This window comes from Camarhynchus parvulus, chromosome Z (genome assembly GCF_901933205.1).
Source record: "Camarhynchus parvulus chromosome Z, STF_HiC, whole genome shotgun sequence".
NCBI classification, from domain to species: Eukaryota; Metazoa; Chordata; class Aves; order Passeriformes; family Thraupidae; genus Camarhynchus; species Camarhynchus parvulus.
The window spans coordinates 45,887,116-45,907,299 of NC_044601.1; the positions used below are offsets into that span (position 1 = coordinate 45,887,116).

Consider the following 20,184-nt stretch of genomic DNA (forward strand, 5'->3'; position numbering starts at 1 on the left):
TTTCAGAAACAGTACATTTAAGAAATACTTGACCTGTGCAGCCACAGACTCCATAAATAGTTTTGTGGATAATAAATTATCCACAAAATAAGTTAATACTAAAGAATTAGTATTGTGCAACCAAACCCACAACACCCACAGGTTTCAAAGTGCTTAGTAAGACAATAGAAGATTATGGTTCCCATTTCACAATGGGAACACCTGAAACAGAAAACTCAGGTGGCTTGTCTGAGAACTTACTGAAAACCATTGCCACAAATGTGGAAAAATGCCTGAGAATCCTGACTAGTCTTGAGCCACGAACGACTTCACTGTGACTAAATCTATAAACAAAATCTGAGACTAAAAAGCAGCTTGGTTCTTTCAGCTCAAATAAGGAACAACGATTTTTCATTGATATATGGTCATTACTACAGCAATTTGTAGATAAGTAAGACCAGATACAGATATCCCAAAGTCACTCATGGGGAAAGGTTCCTTAATAAAAGACAGATGGCTAGAAAGAAGCCAGTGGCATGGAGAAAGCTAAACCCCGAGATCCATTGGAACCACCAAAATTGAACTTGTGGCCGGGCAGCACTCCAGGGAAACCCCCAAAATGCCAGTGGCATTTCTGAGTTGCAGAAGTTTCTGCAGAGACCCCTGCAGTTGCAAACACTTCCCTCATGCTGGAGTGTGGGAAGCCCAGCTGCGAGGAGGCTCCTGAGCCATTCCACTGCTGGGAGGCCTGGCAGGGCCATGGCAAGCGGGAGAACTCTTGCTCCACAGCTGAACCAGGGCCAATTCAGGCACCTGTCAGCCTGGGATCATGGTAGTGCACAGCCACAGGACTTGCACAGAAACACACTTAATGCAGGGCCTTCATTTCTGTAATATGGCTATTCTTATGATTCCTGCTCAACTTTGTGTGTTCAACATTCAACAAAGCACCACACTGCTGAACACCAGCTGGAAATAGCTCTGTGTGTAGGAATACTGTCTCAAGAGGACTGGGATTTCACATATACATATTCCTACAGGCAGAGACAGAAATGAAGATTGACCTCTTTTGGCACGAATACCTCCCCCACGTGGCTGCAGAGACTGCCCTTAGGGCAGGCATGTATCTTGCCTTTGGAGAACACACAACTGTGTGCCCTCAATAGTGCACAACTATCTCAAAAAACTTTCACTGTTTGTGAAACCAACAGTGTTGGCACAGCACCTGACCACATGCTTTGCAGAAGGAAAAGCAACACCCAGGTTAGCTGGGAGAAGAGAACAATGGTACACACAATGCACTATACAGGGATCTTCTTTCCCTTATATCATCCAGTCATATTCACATTGCAAAGATCTATGCAGCTCCCACACATTGCAAAGATCTATGCAGCTCCCACAGATGAGAAGTGTGGAACTTCAGGTGGGGTCACATGGCTCATTTGGTGGTCCTGTTGATCTCTTGGTTTTTTCTGTGAGATGGGCACTTGCAGTTTTCCTGAGGTAGCAGATACAGAGGTCTTCCCTTTTTTCCTTTAATAAAAGCAAAAGTGAAGGAAAAGAGGACAGGCAGACAGAAGCGCTGAAGTTTCTCATAAAAGATACAAACACACTTGAAGTAAAATACATTTCTGAAATACTCCACTGGGACAGAGAGCGTAAGAGCCTCCAAAAGCAAACTTCACCATCTCAGAATCACCCTGAAGACAATTACAGGTTTAATGTGGCAAAACAGTTATTCAGTGAGAAATTACTTTACAAAAATAACTAGCCAGGCACCTGGCTCTGTAGGGCCCCAGACGTTATACAGAATGGACTTTTTCCTCACTGCCACCCTGCAGCCGGTCAAGGCAGCAGGACTGCAGGTGCTGTGCACACAGCAGGGACAGCAGAGAACATAGCGCTGCTATGTCAAGGCATTTGTAGAACTTAAGTGCAGAAAGTGCTCATCAGAGGACAAATGCACCCACTCCTTCTGTTGTTCTGCCACCTTTTCTGCCAAGCACTTTACCAGGACAGGATCTACTTTGGAGTCAATCTTGTTGGCAAACCAGTGTCCGTAATTCAGAAGCCACCTTAATTCTCCAGCCCCATAGATGCAGACACTGCGAAGGTGGGTACCAGTGCAGGGAGGATACAAATAGTCTTCAAGATAATTCCATTTCACCAGACGAGTTTTGCTTTGTAAGTCTGTTACATCCTGGGATGACCTTGGAACTTCCCCAGGGACGCCGGGGACACGTACAAGTGTGGCCCAGAAATGTTCATCTGGAGAGTATGTGTCCCTTGACCACTCAAAAAAATCTTTTGCAAGCGAGCTTTCAAGGGTATATTGAATAAATTCTCGGCTTAAAACAAAATAGGCACTGCCTACAAATATCTCAATATCATGAGGTGGCGGATTCTTGGAAATGTTGGTTTTTACAGGCATCTGCATGTATTCATAAGGCACTTTCATAAGTTCATAGTGATAAGTAAATCGTTCTCTTTTGCTACTGCTTGGCTTTGAAGTTTCCAGCATGTTTCCTCCACCAAGTTTCTTCAGTTCAGCAACCAACTCGAAATTTGATCTCAAAGGGAAATCTTGGCCACACAAATTGATAACATACTTCCAAGGAACTGGAGAGTCCATCAAATCAGACAAACAATTGAAATCTGCTTGCAGACGTGAAATATGTGCATAGTCCACTGTCTCCAATTTTGATGCAATGAAAATATTTGGGAAGCATTTAGCTAGATTGTTCAAAGCAGATTTGAAATTTTTTGCTGCTTTTTGATCATAATGAATGCAGTAAATATTTTGACGACTGTACAATGAATGTATGAGCCTTTCTACCATTGCTGCATCTTTGTGAACAACCAAAGAATAGGCAATTGGAAAACTCTCCTCCTCTGGAGAAACAGGTTTTAACTGGTATTTCCTAAGTGAACGATACACATGACAGTCACTTGTCATTGCTACAACATCTTCATCAGCTAAATCAACTATTTCTTTTCTTCTTATCTCCAAACTCTTGCCAATTTCATGAGGATCTTGTTCATATATAGATGAACAATTAATTTCATACTGGAACTCATTTCTAGGGTATGAATATCTGTTTCTAACATAAGAAGAAGTGCTCAAGAAGTGCTCAACTAAGTAAATGCCTCTAGAGGGAAAAAAGTGTCTTTCGACATGGAGGAGCTTCAGCAGCGCAATCAGCCACCCAGTAACACACAGAATCAAGATCTTCCTTCGTGAGGGACATTTGTAGGACCACTTGCGTCTCTTCATTCTGCAAGAAAAAAAGACATAGTGTTACTTTAAATCAGAAATCATCTCTGAAATCATCAGAGACCATTCCAACCTCTAAGAAAGATATGTGCACACCAGTCTGTCTATAGCATAAATCCCACTTTATTAGGAAGGCCACTGGTAATCTCTAGTTTCTTCCTAATCATAATTTTAAAATTTCATTCCCCTGAATTCGCTAAGTGAAGGCAATAAACCATATGATTTCCAGTCAAATAAGAGTATGAGAACAAGACTCCCACTGATTTTTACCAAATCTTTTTAAAATTCCTAATGAGCCACAAACTGAAGTACAGCAAACTCGGGATTGGTGAAAACATTACTGTCATCCATGTGAGTAGGAAGGATTGTTTATTTTCCTGAGTAACTACAAGGCATTCAATGGGAGCAGCAAAGGGATGTCTAGTAAGTCTGCAAAGAATGTGTGCTTAATGGTAGATATTAGTATTGTTTTTTTAAAAAGCATGAAAGTTTTAGTATTGAAACGCTGCATTCTCATTATCACAAATGCTGGAACTGGCTCATAAAGATGTCCAAGAGGAAATGAATTTCCTTCCTATCCTGTGCCAACAAGATCTGACAAGCCCAAAGTCTCCTTTCTCACTTCAGATTCCTTCTGGAAAATACTTCTAACTTGCTATGAAGACAGAGGTGGATGAATACATAGCACTTTCATCCACTGGTATGAAGATGCAAAGGAAGTATCCTTCTGAAGGAAAAAGGGGGGCAGCAGTAAGGAATAGTGCATCTGTCCTGCTCTCTGCCATGTGACACAATCTTGGATGTGACCACAAAAATACATGTGGCACCTTTTTATACAGCATGTTATTAAAAAAAATTCCTGTGTAGCGCATTAACAACTGAGTCATTACCAAAATAAAAGCTAAACACAGAGATCCTCTTCCATGTATCTTTGCTTTACTGGCTGAGTGTAATCAGCATTGTTCCCCAAATTAAAATTAGACCAGAACCACATAACAAGTGCAGCAGTAAACTTAGCTCTACTTAGCTTCAACGAAACCTACTTTGTTTTTAAATTGAACAGCTCCCAGTGTTTTCTTTTGAATAGAAGCTTTTCAGAGTGCTTCTAGAGCCAATAAAATGGTGGGGGCAGCAGATGTGGCTTAGATGCCTCAACATCTCAACATATGTACGTAAAATGAAGTACTGAGATGTGCATTTAAATATATTGCAAGACTAACTTGGGCATCTTTAGCATTCCCTTTGATGTCAGGTCTTGCAAGCTGTAGCTACATTCAAATTGCAGCTTGTCAAGGCAGAGCTTTTTCATTTGTCTCTTCTCCCTTGACTTTGCCTTTCCCTGTGCATCTTTGTCCTCAATATTTCTATTCTAGGGCAACAGAAAGAAGGAAATGTTATCTCCTGGGGGTTGCCAGGTACAGACCAGGGTCAGCCAACACATACCTATTTTGTAGAAACCAAAGCTCAGCAACTCTCAGCAGGTTTTAGAAACAGCCTCCAGACATGCTAACAAAGAAAGAGAAAAAGCAGATCTCATAGAATCATTGAATAGTTTGAAGTGGAAGGGACCTTAAAGATAATCTCATTCCATAATCCCTGCCAAGAGCAGGGAACCTTCTCCTAGGCCTTGAATAATTCCAGGGATAGGGAATCCACAGCTTCTCTGGGCAACATGTTGCAGTGCCTCATCATCCTCAAAATGAAGTGAGACCTTCATATCCCTATGAAGCCAAAATTCCCACATTCTCCCACAGCAAGCAGGTGCTTTACTTCATCTCTTCTTCAAATTAATCCCAGCCCAATGTCTAATCTGGGCTTCCCCTTTACTTACTTCCTTTACGTATCTGTGATCCTGGAAAAAATCACTTTTAAAAAATGCTCCTAACCAGAGGTAGGTTTTCAGTCACACGAAAAAAAAAGAGGGGGAAACAGGTAACCTGCCCTGGCCTTTTTCTTTGGAGGGAGCAGACCTGTGTGGTGTGGCCTTTCTGTGAAGCCCACCCCATGCCTCTGCCCAGTGTCCCCCTGGCTACCAAGGACAACACCTACCACCCCTTCCTGAACAGGGATTGCCTAAATCAAGGAGTGAATCTTCTCTTATTCTCTCCTTCAAAAAGGCGAGTCTGGACAAAGAAAAAGGAGGGGAAAAATCCAACACATTCCAAACTTCTCCCTAACCTCTCTATCTGTGTCAGCCCTGGCCAGTTTCTGCGCAGTGCCAAACATTCTGTTGCTATGAAACCAAACAAAGCCATAGAATCTTAGAATGTCCTGAGTTGGAAGGGGCCCACAAGAATCAGTGAACTACAACTCCTGGCCCAGCACAGGATACCCCAAGAGTCACATCATGTGCCAGAGAGCATTGCCCACCTCTGGACCATGGGAGTACTGAACTGTGTCAGGCTGATGCTCTGTGACCTTTCCCTGGGGGGCTTCTTCCAGAGCCCAGCCACCCTCTGGGTGAAGACCCTTTTCCTTAACTTAAACTACCCTGAACAAAACTTCAGACTGCTCCCTCGGGTCTTGCCACTGAGAAGAAATCAGTGCCTGTCCATCTGCTTTCCCTCTCAAGGAAGTTGTAGGTCACTGTGAGACCTCCCCTCAGTCTCCTTTGGGCTTAATAGACCAGGTGACCTCAGCTGCTCCTCATATGGCTTCCTCTCCAGATCCTTCACCATCCTTGTGACCCCTCCTCCTCTCCAATAGTTTTGTATCTCACTTACACTGTGGCACCCAGAGCTGCCCCCAGCACTCGAGATGAGGCTGCCCCAGAGCAGAGCGCAGCAGGACAATCCCCTCCCTTGCCCAGTTGGCCATGCTGTCCCTGATGCCCCCAGGACACAGGTGGCCCTCCTGGCTGCCAGGGCACTGCTGACCATGTTCAGCTTGCCATCGACCAGGACCCACTGGTCTGCTTCCACAGGGCTGGTCTCCCAGCCTTCCGCATCCCGGTCTGTCCGTACATCCAGGCTTGCCCTGTCCCAGGTGCAGAATCCAGCACCTGTTTTTGTTAAACTTCATATGATTGGTGATTGCCCAGCCCTCTAATTAGTTGAGATGTCTCTACAGGGCCTCTCTGCCTTCAACCAGTTTAGTGTCCCAGTTTATATCTTTGAGTTTATCTTGAGTTCTGTATCCAAGTCATTAATGAAGATGTTGAGGAGCTCTGGCCCTAAAGAGGAGCCCTGTGGAACCCCACAGGTGACAGGTCACCAGCCTGAAGTCACCCCATGCACTGTAACCCTTTGTGTCTGACCCCTCAGCCAGCTGTTCACCCACTGCATGACGTATCCAGAAGGATCCTGTGACAAACAGCATCAGGAGTTTTACTGAAATCAAAAAAGATCACATCATCAACAAGGTGAGTACCTTGTCATAAAAGGGAATTAGTTTGTCAAGCAGGGCCCTCCTCTCATGAAGCCATGCTGGCTTCATGACTGCATTTTCATTCAGGGATTTTTCAATAACTCCCAGAATAATCTTCTCCATAAGTTAACCAGGCACTGGAATTATCAGGGTTATCCCTCTAGCTGTGAAGGAATTCTTCCTCATATCCAACCTGAACTTTCCCTGGTACAGCTTAAGGCCTTTTCTCATCATGTTGCTCGTTGTCTGGGAGAAGAGGCTGACCCCCATCTTGCGACAACCTTCTTTCATGTTGTTGTAGACAGCAGTAAGGTCTCCCCTGGACCTCCTCTTCTCCAGGCTAAAAAACTCCACTCCAGCTCCTCAGTCACTCCTCATATGACTTACTTTCTAGACCCTTCATCACCTTTGTTTCCCTTCTAAATCATTTATCAGTATAAAGGTAAATTCAGCAAAAACTGGGATTTCTTGATGAACAGTGGGAAACTGAGGGATTAAATCTCTTGTGATAGAAGGCCCATCACACACCTCATCAGATTTTGACTCATCTGAAAAACTTTATTTTTTACCACATGCAGACTCAAAGCCCTACTCAGACATGGAGTTGTACCATCCATACACACCCTCCTCTCCAGAGGAGCGCAGAATTAATGAACAAGGCAGATGAAAAGAGCAACCTATTGCTGTCCAAAGCACCTAGCTTGGGTAGCACTGACCAGATGCTAACTCTGGCTATCTTGCCCACAGAAACTTTTTCCTTAGGTGATGCCATAGAATACACATGCAAGGTTCCATCTTTTGTATCAAGATTTTATATTACGATCTTTTATTATGAGCTTGGCATTGACATATGGCTTTGTTCTGTAAAATGTGTTACTTGTCTTTTCTACACGTGAGAAGACTCCTGAGGTACATTTGCTTGTTCCAGCACTTGAGGAGGGCAGGAGTCCCACGTCTTCACGCAGTGTAAGACTTCTATCCAGATCCTCCCTGGGTTACACAGCCCTTTCATGAACCTGGGCTCCCAAGGAAATCCTCTTCTCCTGCCTCTGCACCATCCTATTAATAAACCTCACAGATTTTACCCCCTCCATGTTGGCCAAAAACAAACACATGCATTTGTATCTGATTAACAGATCCATTATCAGTTCATTATGTCCAAAAAAAATCTGCATTTCCCTTATCACTAGCACTTGTAATGCAAAAAAAAAAATTACTAAAGTCGAGGAATTGTCTCTCCCTTCACAACTGCTGCTCACATTCAGAGAAGATGGACGAAGATAAAGCATCCATCCCTCGAGACCAACAACAGTTCAGCCTCACAAAGATCATGACCTCAATGGCAAGGACTACTGTGTCAAACGTTTCTGAATTCATAAAGCCATGCCCACTGCTCAGGATTCAATCCCAAAATGAAAATGGGTGAAGTTGTCAGGAAAGGGAGGAAATCCTCTCCCCAGGTCCTCAGGCGTCACGTGGCAGGACTCTGACTTCAGGAATGTGGTAGCTGGGAAGTGACCCAGCTAAAAGCTTCCAGTCATGAACCCCAGGCACTAATTGCAACTCTTCTGATTGACAGCAAGGCTCTAAGTGTGTCTTCTGTGACAATGAAGTTTAAAAATATTAGGCAAGGGTAAGGTGTGTTGCTAACATCAGATGCAACCAGGCTGGAAAACCCTGAACATGCTGCTCTCTGAACCATGCGAACAACTGAACAATTCTGCATTTCACTGGCACCCCAAAAACACACGCACATTGCCTCAAGTCAATGGATGCCTTACAAACTCAATAGAAATATTTTCTGTTTCAGTGTTTTCTGTTTGAACTAAACTGAGTTCTAAAAGAAATTCCATTTTGAATAAGCATGAAGTATTACAGAGAGCAACAATCCACCTTTTGGCTTGTTTTACAGATTAGGGTATTTTCATCAAAATTAGGATAAATTAGAACAATGTTTGCTTCTTCATTTGTATCTTTTAATAATTAAAAAAAAAAAAATGTTCTTTTCTGTAAAAATTTATAAAAGCATCAGTGGGACTTGTGGCCTCCAAGGCAGACCCTAAGAGGGAGTGATGATCTGCTGATCTGCAAAACTATTCTGCTGTTTCACCTGAGTGCTCTGTAACTTTTTCTGCATTCTGATCTAAATACTCTGGCTAAGGCCACTGTGCACTATCACATCGCAGGTATCATGACTATTGCAAAATTGAAGCTTCTGATTCCTATATCATTTAGTTTTTATTATTAATAATTCCATAACATTGAATATCTAAGATGCTGTGGAAACAATACCAACCAGTGTAGGCAAGGTTTAAATTGGTTTTGAGTGTGCCCAACAGAATTTTCCCTGTATTTACCAAATCAGTGAGAAGTGAGCCTTATTAACTGTGCATTTTCTAAGTGCTATGCAAAGAAATTCTTGTGGGCATGTTGGGGAACTGCATTTTAAGGTAGCATTGGACACCTCATACCAGTCCAGCATCTTTTCCTGGAGGGAAGCAGACCACACATACAGAAAGGGGAGGGAAGCCTTATCCACCTCCTCATAAACACATAGGGGAAAAAAAAAAGGAACTGCTGTCGTTTTTAATCGGAAGAAGAACACAGCAGTCAGGTAAAACTCTACATTATGAGATGTGGTGGTCGAAATTGGAGAACCACGTGTGAGCACATATATTAATTCACTGGGAATAACATTTTTACAAAATATACCTCCATTTCTTCAGGGTAAAATCATGTTTAAACTATCACTCCTACTGAGAAACTGTACACCATCATATGTTGTTTCATAGAATTATGGAAATATGGAAATACATGGCTTGCAAGGGGACTTTTAAATGTCATTAGTCCAACTCCCCCACCATGGGTAGGAACACTTCCACTAGACTGCTTGAGGTTGTCACATAACATCTAGTCATACTTAATGTTAGGAAGCAGAACTTAATGTCGTGAATCTACCTAGACTACTTCTAGATTTGGCCTTGAAAAAAAATCAGCAGACAACTTGTTCTGCATCCTAGTTGCTCTACTATGCATGTGAGCATAGCAGAGCATTGCTCTACTACGCACCTTTCCCAAACTAAGCATCTGATGCACTCTGCAGCTGGTGGAAAGATACCAGGAACTGCAAAGGATCAACAATTCATCCCAAAACATGAACTGTGAGATGGGCTGGACAAAGCATCCCTGGAACAACAAACAGCAGCAAGGAAAAAGCCCAGCTTTTGCACCCTAACTGCCAGCTCTGCCAACCCTGCTTGCAACGGCACAGCCTTGTTGCACCTCTAATGTGAGGAATTCCAGGGGTAGCAGTATCACACATAACCCTGATCCTCTCCCAGGAACACCCCAGCAGCTCCTCCATCCCAGAATGGTACTCAGATGCAACACAGAAAAGCCAGGAAGCTGCTCTGGCCAGCACAAGTCTGAGTTACCTCAGAGAACCAAGATCCTGCTCTGGCTGACCTCCAATGGTTAACATACACCAGCTTCTTTGAGAACACCCCTCTGTAAATGTTTAAAGAGGTATTTGAGAGTTCAGAGGAATGGACAGGTTCCCTTCATCAGCACAAAGAAACTGGCAGGCTTTGGGCTCACACTGTCTCTGAAGATGAGTTTTTTCTTTAGAAAGACTTTAATAATATTATAGAGACCTGGTTTCTGTGAGAGACCAGGGCATTACTGCAGTTCCTCACACTATTATTTTTGCTTTTTCCACAACTTCAATGTACCCAGACTCCCAGTCTGTGCAACTTTGTGAGGCCAACGTCATTCTTGCAGAGAAGTCTACATCTCCCTTCACCCTGAGCAGGAACAAATTACCAGCTCTCATATTCCTCTTGCTCAGCATGACAAGTCTCACCTGCTGTCCACACAGTGCAGAGGTGTTCCCAGTTTGTCTAGTTGTATTCAGAGCACATTGAATTAACAGCTTCTGAACTACCTTGTTTGAGAAAATACAGAATTTTTCAACTCCCCAGCATTCCATTCCCTTTCCTCGTTGTCTTTTCTGATATAGACTGTGCTGCATTACACTCAAGTGCTTCAGTGATTAAAAGTAGAAGCTTCCAGGTGAATCTACAATGCCCACAAGCTCCCTGGATGTCCCCTGCAGGTTGGAGCCATTATGAATCATCCAGGTCCATGACAGAAAGCACAGAGCCTGGTGGAGCTAAGATAGCAGAGGTACCTCCAGGTAGAAGGATAAAACTCCTGCTTTGAAGGTTGGGTTTTGTTCAGGAAAAAAGAACGGATCTCTACGCAAAGAGAGCTGAAGCAACTGGCTTAGCAGCAGGCATGCAGGCAGGACTACCTGAGGAAGTCTGTAACCTGTCTGCCTGCAATAACCAATGCATCACAACTTTCCTGAGGAAAACAAGGTATGTATCAATGTCCACTGGCCCCCCCAGCTCTGTCCTTGCCAGTCCTTCTTGAAGGACCTGCTCAGTAGGCAAGCAAAAATCCAGTCTCAACTCCCAGCTACATTGAGCTACAGAAAACAAAAGCCAGGATCTCTCCTAATGCACAGCATTATCACGTTTATAATACTTATTTTCTAATTAAGCAATACTGATCAAAGCGGTCTGTAACTTTCTACAGATGCCATAAACTACTTTTGGTGCCGTGCAAGACAGCCAGCTGGTGGGAACAACCTCTTCCCACATCTGCTTGGGACTGGTTTACGCAGAGCATAGACTGACAAGACATGTTGACTGTTACTAGAATAGGGATTCTTGGAAACCTCAGGCTGCAAGCAGGAAGTGCTCTCTCCTCAGTGGATCTGAAATACATGGTGCTTACTATGAAAGCGTTGTGGGGCAGCCTGCTTCTGTGCTTGCCACAGAGCAAGAGTGAAGTGAAAAGGTCAAGTTTGAGTGCAAGTCTGTGGAAGGAGATGAAAGAGGGAGAACAGTTGTAGGGGAATACAAGTGCTTTTACCCCAGCAATCGATTCTTTCTTGCGTGAAGAAACCCTTCTGCATATGAATCAAATTCCTTGCTGTCACCTAGGTTAAAAAAAGAAAAAGGGAATGTGTGCTGAGAAGAGCAGGAGCAGCAGAATAGAGGTTGGGAAATTACAAAAAAAGAGAATGGAGAGAGGGATTGAAAAGAGTAAGTACTTTCATGTAGGTAGCATTAACAACAACAAAAATCAGAATAGCAGAACAAGAGATTTCTTTAACCTGTTACACTCCCATCACTCAAAGACATCTGAAGCAAAAGCCGTGTGTACACCTTTCCTTGGAAACCAGGTCACAGGGTATTTCAGCAGCCAACACCATAAAGCAGGAACTTAAAGAGGGAACAATTCCCTCTCCTCAAAGTAAAAACACTTCAGGAAAATTCCCCCTGAGAAATATCTCTGTTTGTTTAAAACACACCTGCTCACACAGCAATGCAAACTTGGTGGTTTGCATGACGAACCCTATGCAAAAATTTAGTTAGCTCCTCCTGGTTTTCCCTGCGGTCTATAAAAATCAAGTCTGAGGGGATAGGTCTATGGGAAAGACAGAGGGGAGGATGTTCCTGGGAAACTAGGGAAAAGGAAAAGTAATCGTGTGCTTTCCTAAGCTATTTAATTTTTTGTAAACTATCTGTCTGAATTAAACTTTTATCACTACTTAACTATTCAATGCTGCTAACTGGAAAAGTTAATTTATTAATGTGCTATTTTTTTACTGCTGTTAGCTGGTAATTTCCATTACAAAATTATCTATTGATAGGGACCATGGGATTTCTGTGGGAGTACATTTTATTGTCATTAAATCTCAATCAGTTGATTCTATCAAGTTTGTCTGAGTTTCCACCCACTTGCTCTGCACTGGAGCCTCAGCCTGCACCCCTCCAACACAGTTACACTTAGCACCAGCCTCATTCTGCACATCTCACTCCCTTGTTTTGGCTTGCCTGCCTGAGTAAGGTAGATTACTTACTTTTCACTTACATTTTCTCTGAATGACAGACAACTAAAGAGCTAAGTAACTTCAATTACTTAAAACACCTGATTGCAAGATGTGAAAAAATATGTAATTACTTTTAGAAGTAATTAGATTATAAACCTTCCAATTTTAAGACCATGAAGACTTAAAACAGCAGAGTATCCCCATGAAAAACAGTAAGAAACGACTACAGTTTAGCACAGTGTGGTTTTTGCTTCTGGAAGCAGAAAGACATGTTCTTGCCACATACCTGGGAAACACAGCAAAGATCTGTCAGTTATGGATATCACACACAACTTTGTCCCAGAGGATTGTCTCACACAGGATCTGTATTTCCCAGCAGAACTTCCTGTGCAGGCAGTAAGTTGCTTTGCTTGTCTGTTTGCCACTCAGCTCCAGCTCTCTGTATGCTCTTTAGAAAAGGCTGGATTCTCCTTTCCGGCTGCTTCCAGTGGCAATCCTCACAGTTTCAGTAAAATATCTTACATCAATTTCAGCATGTTCATGTCCCAGAGATATGTCAAGGTAAGGAAAGTCAATGTCTCAGCTCTTTGGCTGGGAAAAGAGGCAAGCAACTTCTGCAGGGTCATAAAAGCAGCACAAGAGAGAACATAATTCCTTGGCAACCCCGACTAATCTGAACTGCTTTACAGAAACTTTTCACAAAAGCTCTTTTACTGGAGGCCTGAAAAGTCTCTCAGCAAATCCCTCAGCATCCCATACTACTGTGTGATGCCAGTCAGAGGATTCGCAGTCCTTTTAAAGCAAGAAAGTGTTCAGAAGGCACAGAGATAGTCAGTCATCAAAATTCCCAAGCCTGATGCTTATACATTGAGAATTTCAATTCTCTGACTTTGTGACATGGGGGTATCCATGCTTGCCAAGCACATCGTATACTATAAAGGCAGGAGTCAAGAAAACAAATAAACAAAATACCACTAACAAATACATACTCCAACAAATAGAGTTTAGTCCCTTCTAATTTGTGGCAATCTAGAGTTTAACAGCTTTTTTCCACCTCATATGGGATTTAAAGCAATAGTACTATAGTGGAGAGAGGGTTAACCTTTAAACTATAGAATAACAAAAATTAAGCCCAAAGGGACAGAATTTGTGTTCATTGGCAAGGAGAAGCACTGTAAAAGAGGGTGGAAATTTCCTGTTAGACAGGGAAACAGGAGAAACTGCATGGCACTGCAGAAAAGCTCCCATTAACAGCTCAAAATATTTCTCCATTTCCTTCACCCCACCACCAAGCTGCCTGCAGACTCTTCTCTGCCAAGCCCCACTGTAAATCACCTTCTTTAAGTCATTTCACCCGGCAAAGTCACAGCTTGTCACATCAGTAAGACAGAGCTGCAGACCTACCTCCTGGCCTTTGCTGCGGTCTCTTCCCCTCTTTAGGATGCTCTGTCCCAGGAGATCAATATGGGTACAGCCAGCTCAATGGGCAAACCAAGTCCTAGCATCTGCTCCATCCTGTCACTGCCCGCAGCCTCCACCAGTATCAGTGCTTCACGTGCGTATGAAGTCGGACCCATAGAAGTAGTAGGGATGACATTATTTCTTGCACAAATTAAAAAAGAAAATTGTAAAATGTTAGCTGAAAAATGGTGAACACGGAGACTTGGTATGTTAAGTCCCAGGGGTGGCTATGGCTGAAGCTCTGAACTAATAAGCCTCTGCTTTTTAGCTGGTTAGTTGGGAAGGTTTTATTGTTATTAGGCTGTGGAAGGCATTTATCTGTAAAAGAAGCATTTATTCTTGTTTACTGACATAGCATTTCTAAGCACCAAGAAGGCAGGGAGAAAGGAACACCATAAAAAGAACAGATCACATCAAAGCAGCCTAATTTCCTTCTCTAGCAGAGTAAAGAGGACTTGGGGAGAGGCAGAAAAGCACTGGGACACAAGGAGTCTGTCAAAAGCCTCACCAAGTCTGAGATGCATGTAATACTTCAGGTACCAAGACTCCAGGTGTCAAGAGGCCTTGCTCCCTCCACAAATAAGATAGCTCTGACACTAAGCTAAGGCCAGAAGTTTGGGCTACCGTTATGAGATGCACAGTCCTCATGACACCTCCTGAAATTCTCTTTAGATATGATGGCTTGCATTGCAAGTTCAACTATACATAAGTATTTCGTATGGTATACAAAGTCTCCATGGCAAGAAATAAATTTCTGGGCTATTATACCTAACTTTTCTCTGTGTGATGCTTACAAAGAAATTTGAGAAACTAAACACTGTACTATTTGTGTATACCACAAACAACTATCATGGTATTTTCCCTCGAGGAAAGCACTGCAGCAGTATTCCTAAGGCATATGTAGCATTGTCCTCCTCTCCATACACATTTTGACCAAAATACACACACCAGCCTCCTCTTCATCACCAGTCTGCCAGATGATACAGAATTATAAACTGCACTTTTGTGACAAGTGTCACAAGCCTGAGTGTCATAAGCCCCAACAGGGCTCTGGTGTCACAGAATCAAGGGCTCCTGCAGTCCTGCCTTAGCGCATTGTCCCCAGTATTGCAAAATTATACGGAAATAACAGTATCCAGATTCCTTAATAGGGAATATTAATACTTAATGTTGGCACTCTCTGTTTGTATAAGATGCAATGTGGCAAGACAGTAGCTGGGTCAACTTTACCTCTTTTCTGTAAGATGGGAGGGTACCGTGGTCAATTATATAATGTGTTATAAATTGATTTTAAAAAAATTAAGAAAATGGGATATTTTCTGTGAGACAAAAGCTCCCAGCACATGCAAAACTGAAAGAGGTCTGCAGACAGCTATGCACCTTTTGAGTAAGATTTAGGATGCTGACTTGTCCCTGCCTGGAAATCAAGCATGAAGAAAGACTTCTCCCAGCAAACAACAATGCACCACAAAAACACACACAGGTCAACTTCACTCCACAGTCAATTTGAAAGGAAAAGGTCTTTGACTGGCACCAGGGAATCCTGCACAGAGCATGGGCTAGCTACTTGACCCACCAGACAAGCCATACAGCAGTTGGATAATACAACAGGGCCTGTTGCAGGAGGATGGGTGGATCTCTGACAGGCTGGTATTTACCCCACCACCTGCCTTTATCTGGGTTGGGGCAATTAAAGACCTCCTCTTTCTTCACAGCTGTCTCTGTTGTACTAAAAGCAGAGTGATCTCTGCCTCGTGGCTGGTCACACTGCAAACCCTGGCAAAGCCTTCCTCGAGTGTTTCAGGGAGAGCCTGATGAGGCTTGACTTGTTGACAATTACGCAAAAAGTACTCCCTTGCTGGATTCAGCACCCCGCTGTTTATGTTGCAGAACTGAGCTTTTTATGACTCATCTGGTACATTTCTTAGTTCCTTTATCAATATTTCTTGGAAGACCTCAAAAGCTGGAGTCACCATATGACTCCTGATGATTCTGTAGCTGTAACTGCCACGTAAATGCTTTAAGCTTAATTCCTCTGAACTTACCTGGACTACTCATTTCAGATACAGTCTCCTGCCTCTCAGCAAGGCATTTATAGGATGGTCACAGCCAGCCTGTTGACTGACTAAAATAATTTGCACATATTAGCCCATAAAATAGCATAGGTTTAACATAGTATAGGTTAAGAACCACAAAATTACAGAACCTGCTACACATGCAGTTTTCAGTGTGCGGATCCCTTTCTTGGGGGTCTGAAAACCTGGTGTAATAACACACAGAAGTGCCAACCCAAGCAACTGAAACCTGAATGTACTCCTTATCACCATTACTGCTTTTCAGAAAGTTATAATCCTTAGGAATTACTAATTTATACTACACATATGTCAAAATGCATTAGCCAGGTTTGTTGGTAATCTTTAAATGCCTTACAGCTGGGCAGCATACAGAAAAATACATGGGAACTGGGCCAAAAACCAACACTATCAGATGTACAAAACCAAAAACCACAGTTGTACAAATGTTGTAGCTTTTCACTTCCCTTTCTGTGATCATCTCAGAAAAGCTATGTGCATGAAAGAACAACCACATCATATCCATGGAGCCCATCCAGCCCAAGATGTTGTCTCATAGTAGTCAAGAGCTGATGCTTGGAAACGGGAGAAAGAATGAATACTCTTTAACATCTTCTCCACATGTCCTTTCCAGATCCATTTCCTTACAGCTTAGAAGTTTTCAGAGACCGATTACAAATGTCTGTTTCTTATGAAATTTTGAATTCTTTCATCCAGTCATTTTTGGACCTACATAAGCTTTCTGACTCGCAGACACTAGGGAGTGTGGGAGTGGGAGGGTAACACACTACAGCTCACTTGAGCACAATGTAAAAACCCACTGTCTTGTACTTGTTTTCAATCTTCTGCCTCCCAGTGTCACTTGACTGTTGTAATGCTCTGGCTGAAAGAAGCAAGCAGCTCTTTCCTGTTAATCACCTCCACATCAGTAACAAGTTTATCTACCATCTCTACCCCTCAGCTGTTTCTCTCACAAATAAGCAAATGCAAAAGGATTACTACTAAAGAAATTCATTTATGCAAAAAGGCTACTATTAAGGAAACATGCCTATCTTGAAATGAAACAGGTTGTTTTATGGATTACATATTTGGAATGAGTCAGAGGATGCTCAGTGGAGCAGATCCTTAGGTGGGACACAGTGCAAGTCCCCCGTAAGATCTTCTTTTTCTAAGCCTTATTCTAGCATTAGTAAATCTGTTCACCCAATAATAAGGGACAACCTGCTACTGTCTCTCTTCGAGAAAAATAAGTTCTGCCAGGTTCTTGCTATTGGTACTTTCTGTTTCTTCACAAGGAAAAAGAACCTCTTTCCATATTAAAGAAACAACCAAGGGCACTTGGCAAATTTGAACACAGCTACATGAACATTCTGAACAATTTACTGGGAAACGAAAAAATGCCAACATCACAGGAACCCCGATTCTCCTTACCAAACCTTACTTTAAGTTGGTGTAACTGTTGATTATGGAGAGCAGGTTACGAGGCTACGACATCTGGGTACACCGCTTACCAGCCGGGCAGCGGGCAGGTGGGTGCCCCGGTTCCGGACACCTGCACCCTGTTACTGAGACGTAAAATCCCCCCGTAACTAACTTTTAAGACAAACAGCACCTTCTTACCGGAGCGCTCACGCAGTACCGGAACCGACCCTCCTACTGCTGCTCGGGCCGCCTCCAGCGCCCCGCCCGGCCCGGCGCTCCCTGCCCCGCGCAGCGCCGCCCGCTGCGCTCCCGCGGAGTCGCACAGTGCCGCCCTTTCCTCCTTCTCCTCCCAAACTCCGCCGCCACGGCCAAGCATCCAAATTTGCGCCTACAGCGAAGCCGCTGGGAGCAGGGCGGGAGCTGCTGCCGCCCCAGCACGCCGCTCCGCCAAGTTAGGGCTCAGCTCTTCGCGGACCGGCACGTCTCGCTGCTGCTGTCCCGGGACGTGCCCGCCGGTCGCGCTCTCACCCGAGCGGATCGCGGCCGTCCCGGGCCGGCGCCCTGCTCGGCTCGAAGGGGCGCTCTTGTGTGCGCGGGGCGTGTGATGGGTGTGCGGCACAGCATTTTCCTCCATGACGTGAAGGAAAAAAGAAGGGCAGCCGCCCGCCCCGAAACCTGGCAGGCAGGAGTGGGAGGTGACGGTGAGGTCCCCGCCAGCACCTGGGAGCGGGAGGAACCCGCCGCCTCCACGCCGCCCCTCCGGCGAACGCGGCACTGACCTCCCCACGACTCTCCCTCGGGGGCGGAGCGGCCGAGGAGCTTCCCAAACACTACAGCCGGCTCGACCGGGCGGCAAGACAGGGCTGGGGCTGGGCTGGGGACGAGTCCCCGGCCCAGGCTCCTTGTCCTCTTCTCGGCTGCCCCGGGAGGGCACAGCTGTGAAGAGGGAGGGGCTGCTGCGGTCCCGGGGCGGGTGGGCATGAGGCGCGGCAATAGCTGCAGCTCTGAGCTAATAAGCTGCACCCTGGTATTAAGCCTCTGCTTTATAGCAGGTTGGCTGGGGACGTTATGTTATTTTCATTTAGCAGTGAAATAACCTGCCGCTGCACTGGAATACTGCAGCTCCCCAACCACTTCCAGGATAAGGCCGGTGTTTCAAGGTCAGGCCGAGCTGTTGCCTCTGTTCGCAGAGAGCCTCGGGCCCTTGGTGCGCCGGCTCGGTGAGAAATGTGGAAGACGACACAGCACCGGAGAGCATCCGTCTGCTGCGTTAGCGCTGACCCTGCAGCTGGGCACCGCTGTGACAGCTCAGCTTAAGGCTGGTAATTGCATAAGCCACTGTGACCAAGTTATATGCAACTGGGTGTTGGAGCTCTCACCACAGAAATGCGTAAGTGAAATTGAAAGGCCACAGATGCTGGAAAACTCACCTGTGGATTACTCTGCAACACCAGCACTGGTCTAAGTGGTAAAACCTCCTGCCACAGACAAAGCCAAAGCTTTGTTTTAATAAAAGCAAACACTCCAACAAAAACCCCACATCTATAAAAACACAGAGATACACACATCACATAAAAAGTTATTTGAATCCTGTTCCGAAGTCCCATTCCTTAGAAATGTTTTACTCCCTTCCTGTGTCATGTTTTTGTTGATATGGCCAGTAACTTAGCACTTCAAATCTCAGATCACTCACATCATTTCCTACCAAACTAGTTAACTAATAACTGGTGATAAGAATAAAGGGCCCTACAAGTCTCATGTAGGCAGTTGCTTGATCTATTGATTTGAACAGAGTATTTTCCTCCAGTTTGGTATTAAGGTTTGAAGACCAGAAAAAAAGTCTTTGTGTCATCATGACAAAACACTTGCCAACTGCAACTGCTTCAAGAATTTATCCAAACTTCTATGGCAACATTATTCATCCCTCTCCCTCCCCCTTAGCTGCATTTCCACCATCAAAAACCCAAGCAGTATTGCCTTAGAGTACTGTAAATACCTTTCACAAGCTGGCTTTCATTACCATCATTCTCTTCCCTGACCTGCTCTGCTTTGCTTGGCAAGAAGGTGCAATGTTTTGTGTTGATCCTCTGCTTAGAACGACTTTAGCTCTCTCTGCACCTGCCTTTACTTTTTTCCTCTTCTCCATGTGTTTCCCTTGCTTACAGAGCTTCATGACCTCTGACCTGTTACTCACGAGGTCACACTGGTTCCTGCTGGCCTTAAAATTGATGGATCTTGTGTTATATTGTCTGCCTCCCAGCTGCTTATCTTCCTCTTCACTCATTCTTTTGTTTTGAATCTTGCATTCTTCCTTACTGGTATTAATCTCTCCACCAATTTTTTTTAATTCCATGTCAGCAATAACTAAATATATAATTATGTGGAAATATGAATCTGAATTTTTGGCTTTTTGCATCACCTTTTTATCCTTTTATTCCCCATGTGAATATTAACATCAGTCAGAATGCCAGGAGTTTTGTCTTACTATTTGCATTTTACATTCTTTTTTACTTTAGCCTGCACCACATGAAGTAAGTGCTAATTCACAGCCTAAGAGTGGAGAAGAGCTCTACTAAATAAAAGAACTGAATTGTGAAAGCAGCAGAAGGGGCTGGGAGAGGGACCTGCCACTTGTGAGTAGAAGCCTTGTTACTCTGCTGCAGTTAACATCACTAACAGCTGCCCATCTTTGACCAGTGACAACCAAT

At 44.0% G+C, this 20,184-nt stretch overlaps 1 protein-coding gene across 1 annotated transcript; it reads right to left on the reverse strand.

Moving 5' to 3' along the window:
- Window positions 1-1,429: 1,429 nt before the first annotated feature.
- Window positions 1,430-18,266, reverse strand: GCNT4 (glucosaminyl (N-acetyl) transferase 4). The gene is made up of 3 exons (XM_030968899.1): window positions 17,675-18,266; window positions 13,926-14,123; window positions 1,430-3,254 (listed from the first exon to the last, which is right to left on the reverse strand). Exon 3 carries the CDS (start codon window positions 3,251-3,253, stop codon window positions 1,886-1,888), a length of 1,368 nt encoding a protein of 455 aa, XP_030824759.1. The 5' UTR covers window position 3,254; window positions 13,926-14,123; window positions 17,675-18,266; the 3' UTR covers window positions 1,430-1,885.
- Window positions 18,267-20,184: the final 1,918 nt, after the last annotated feature.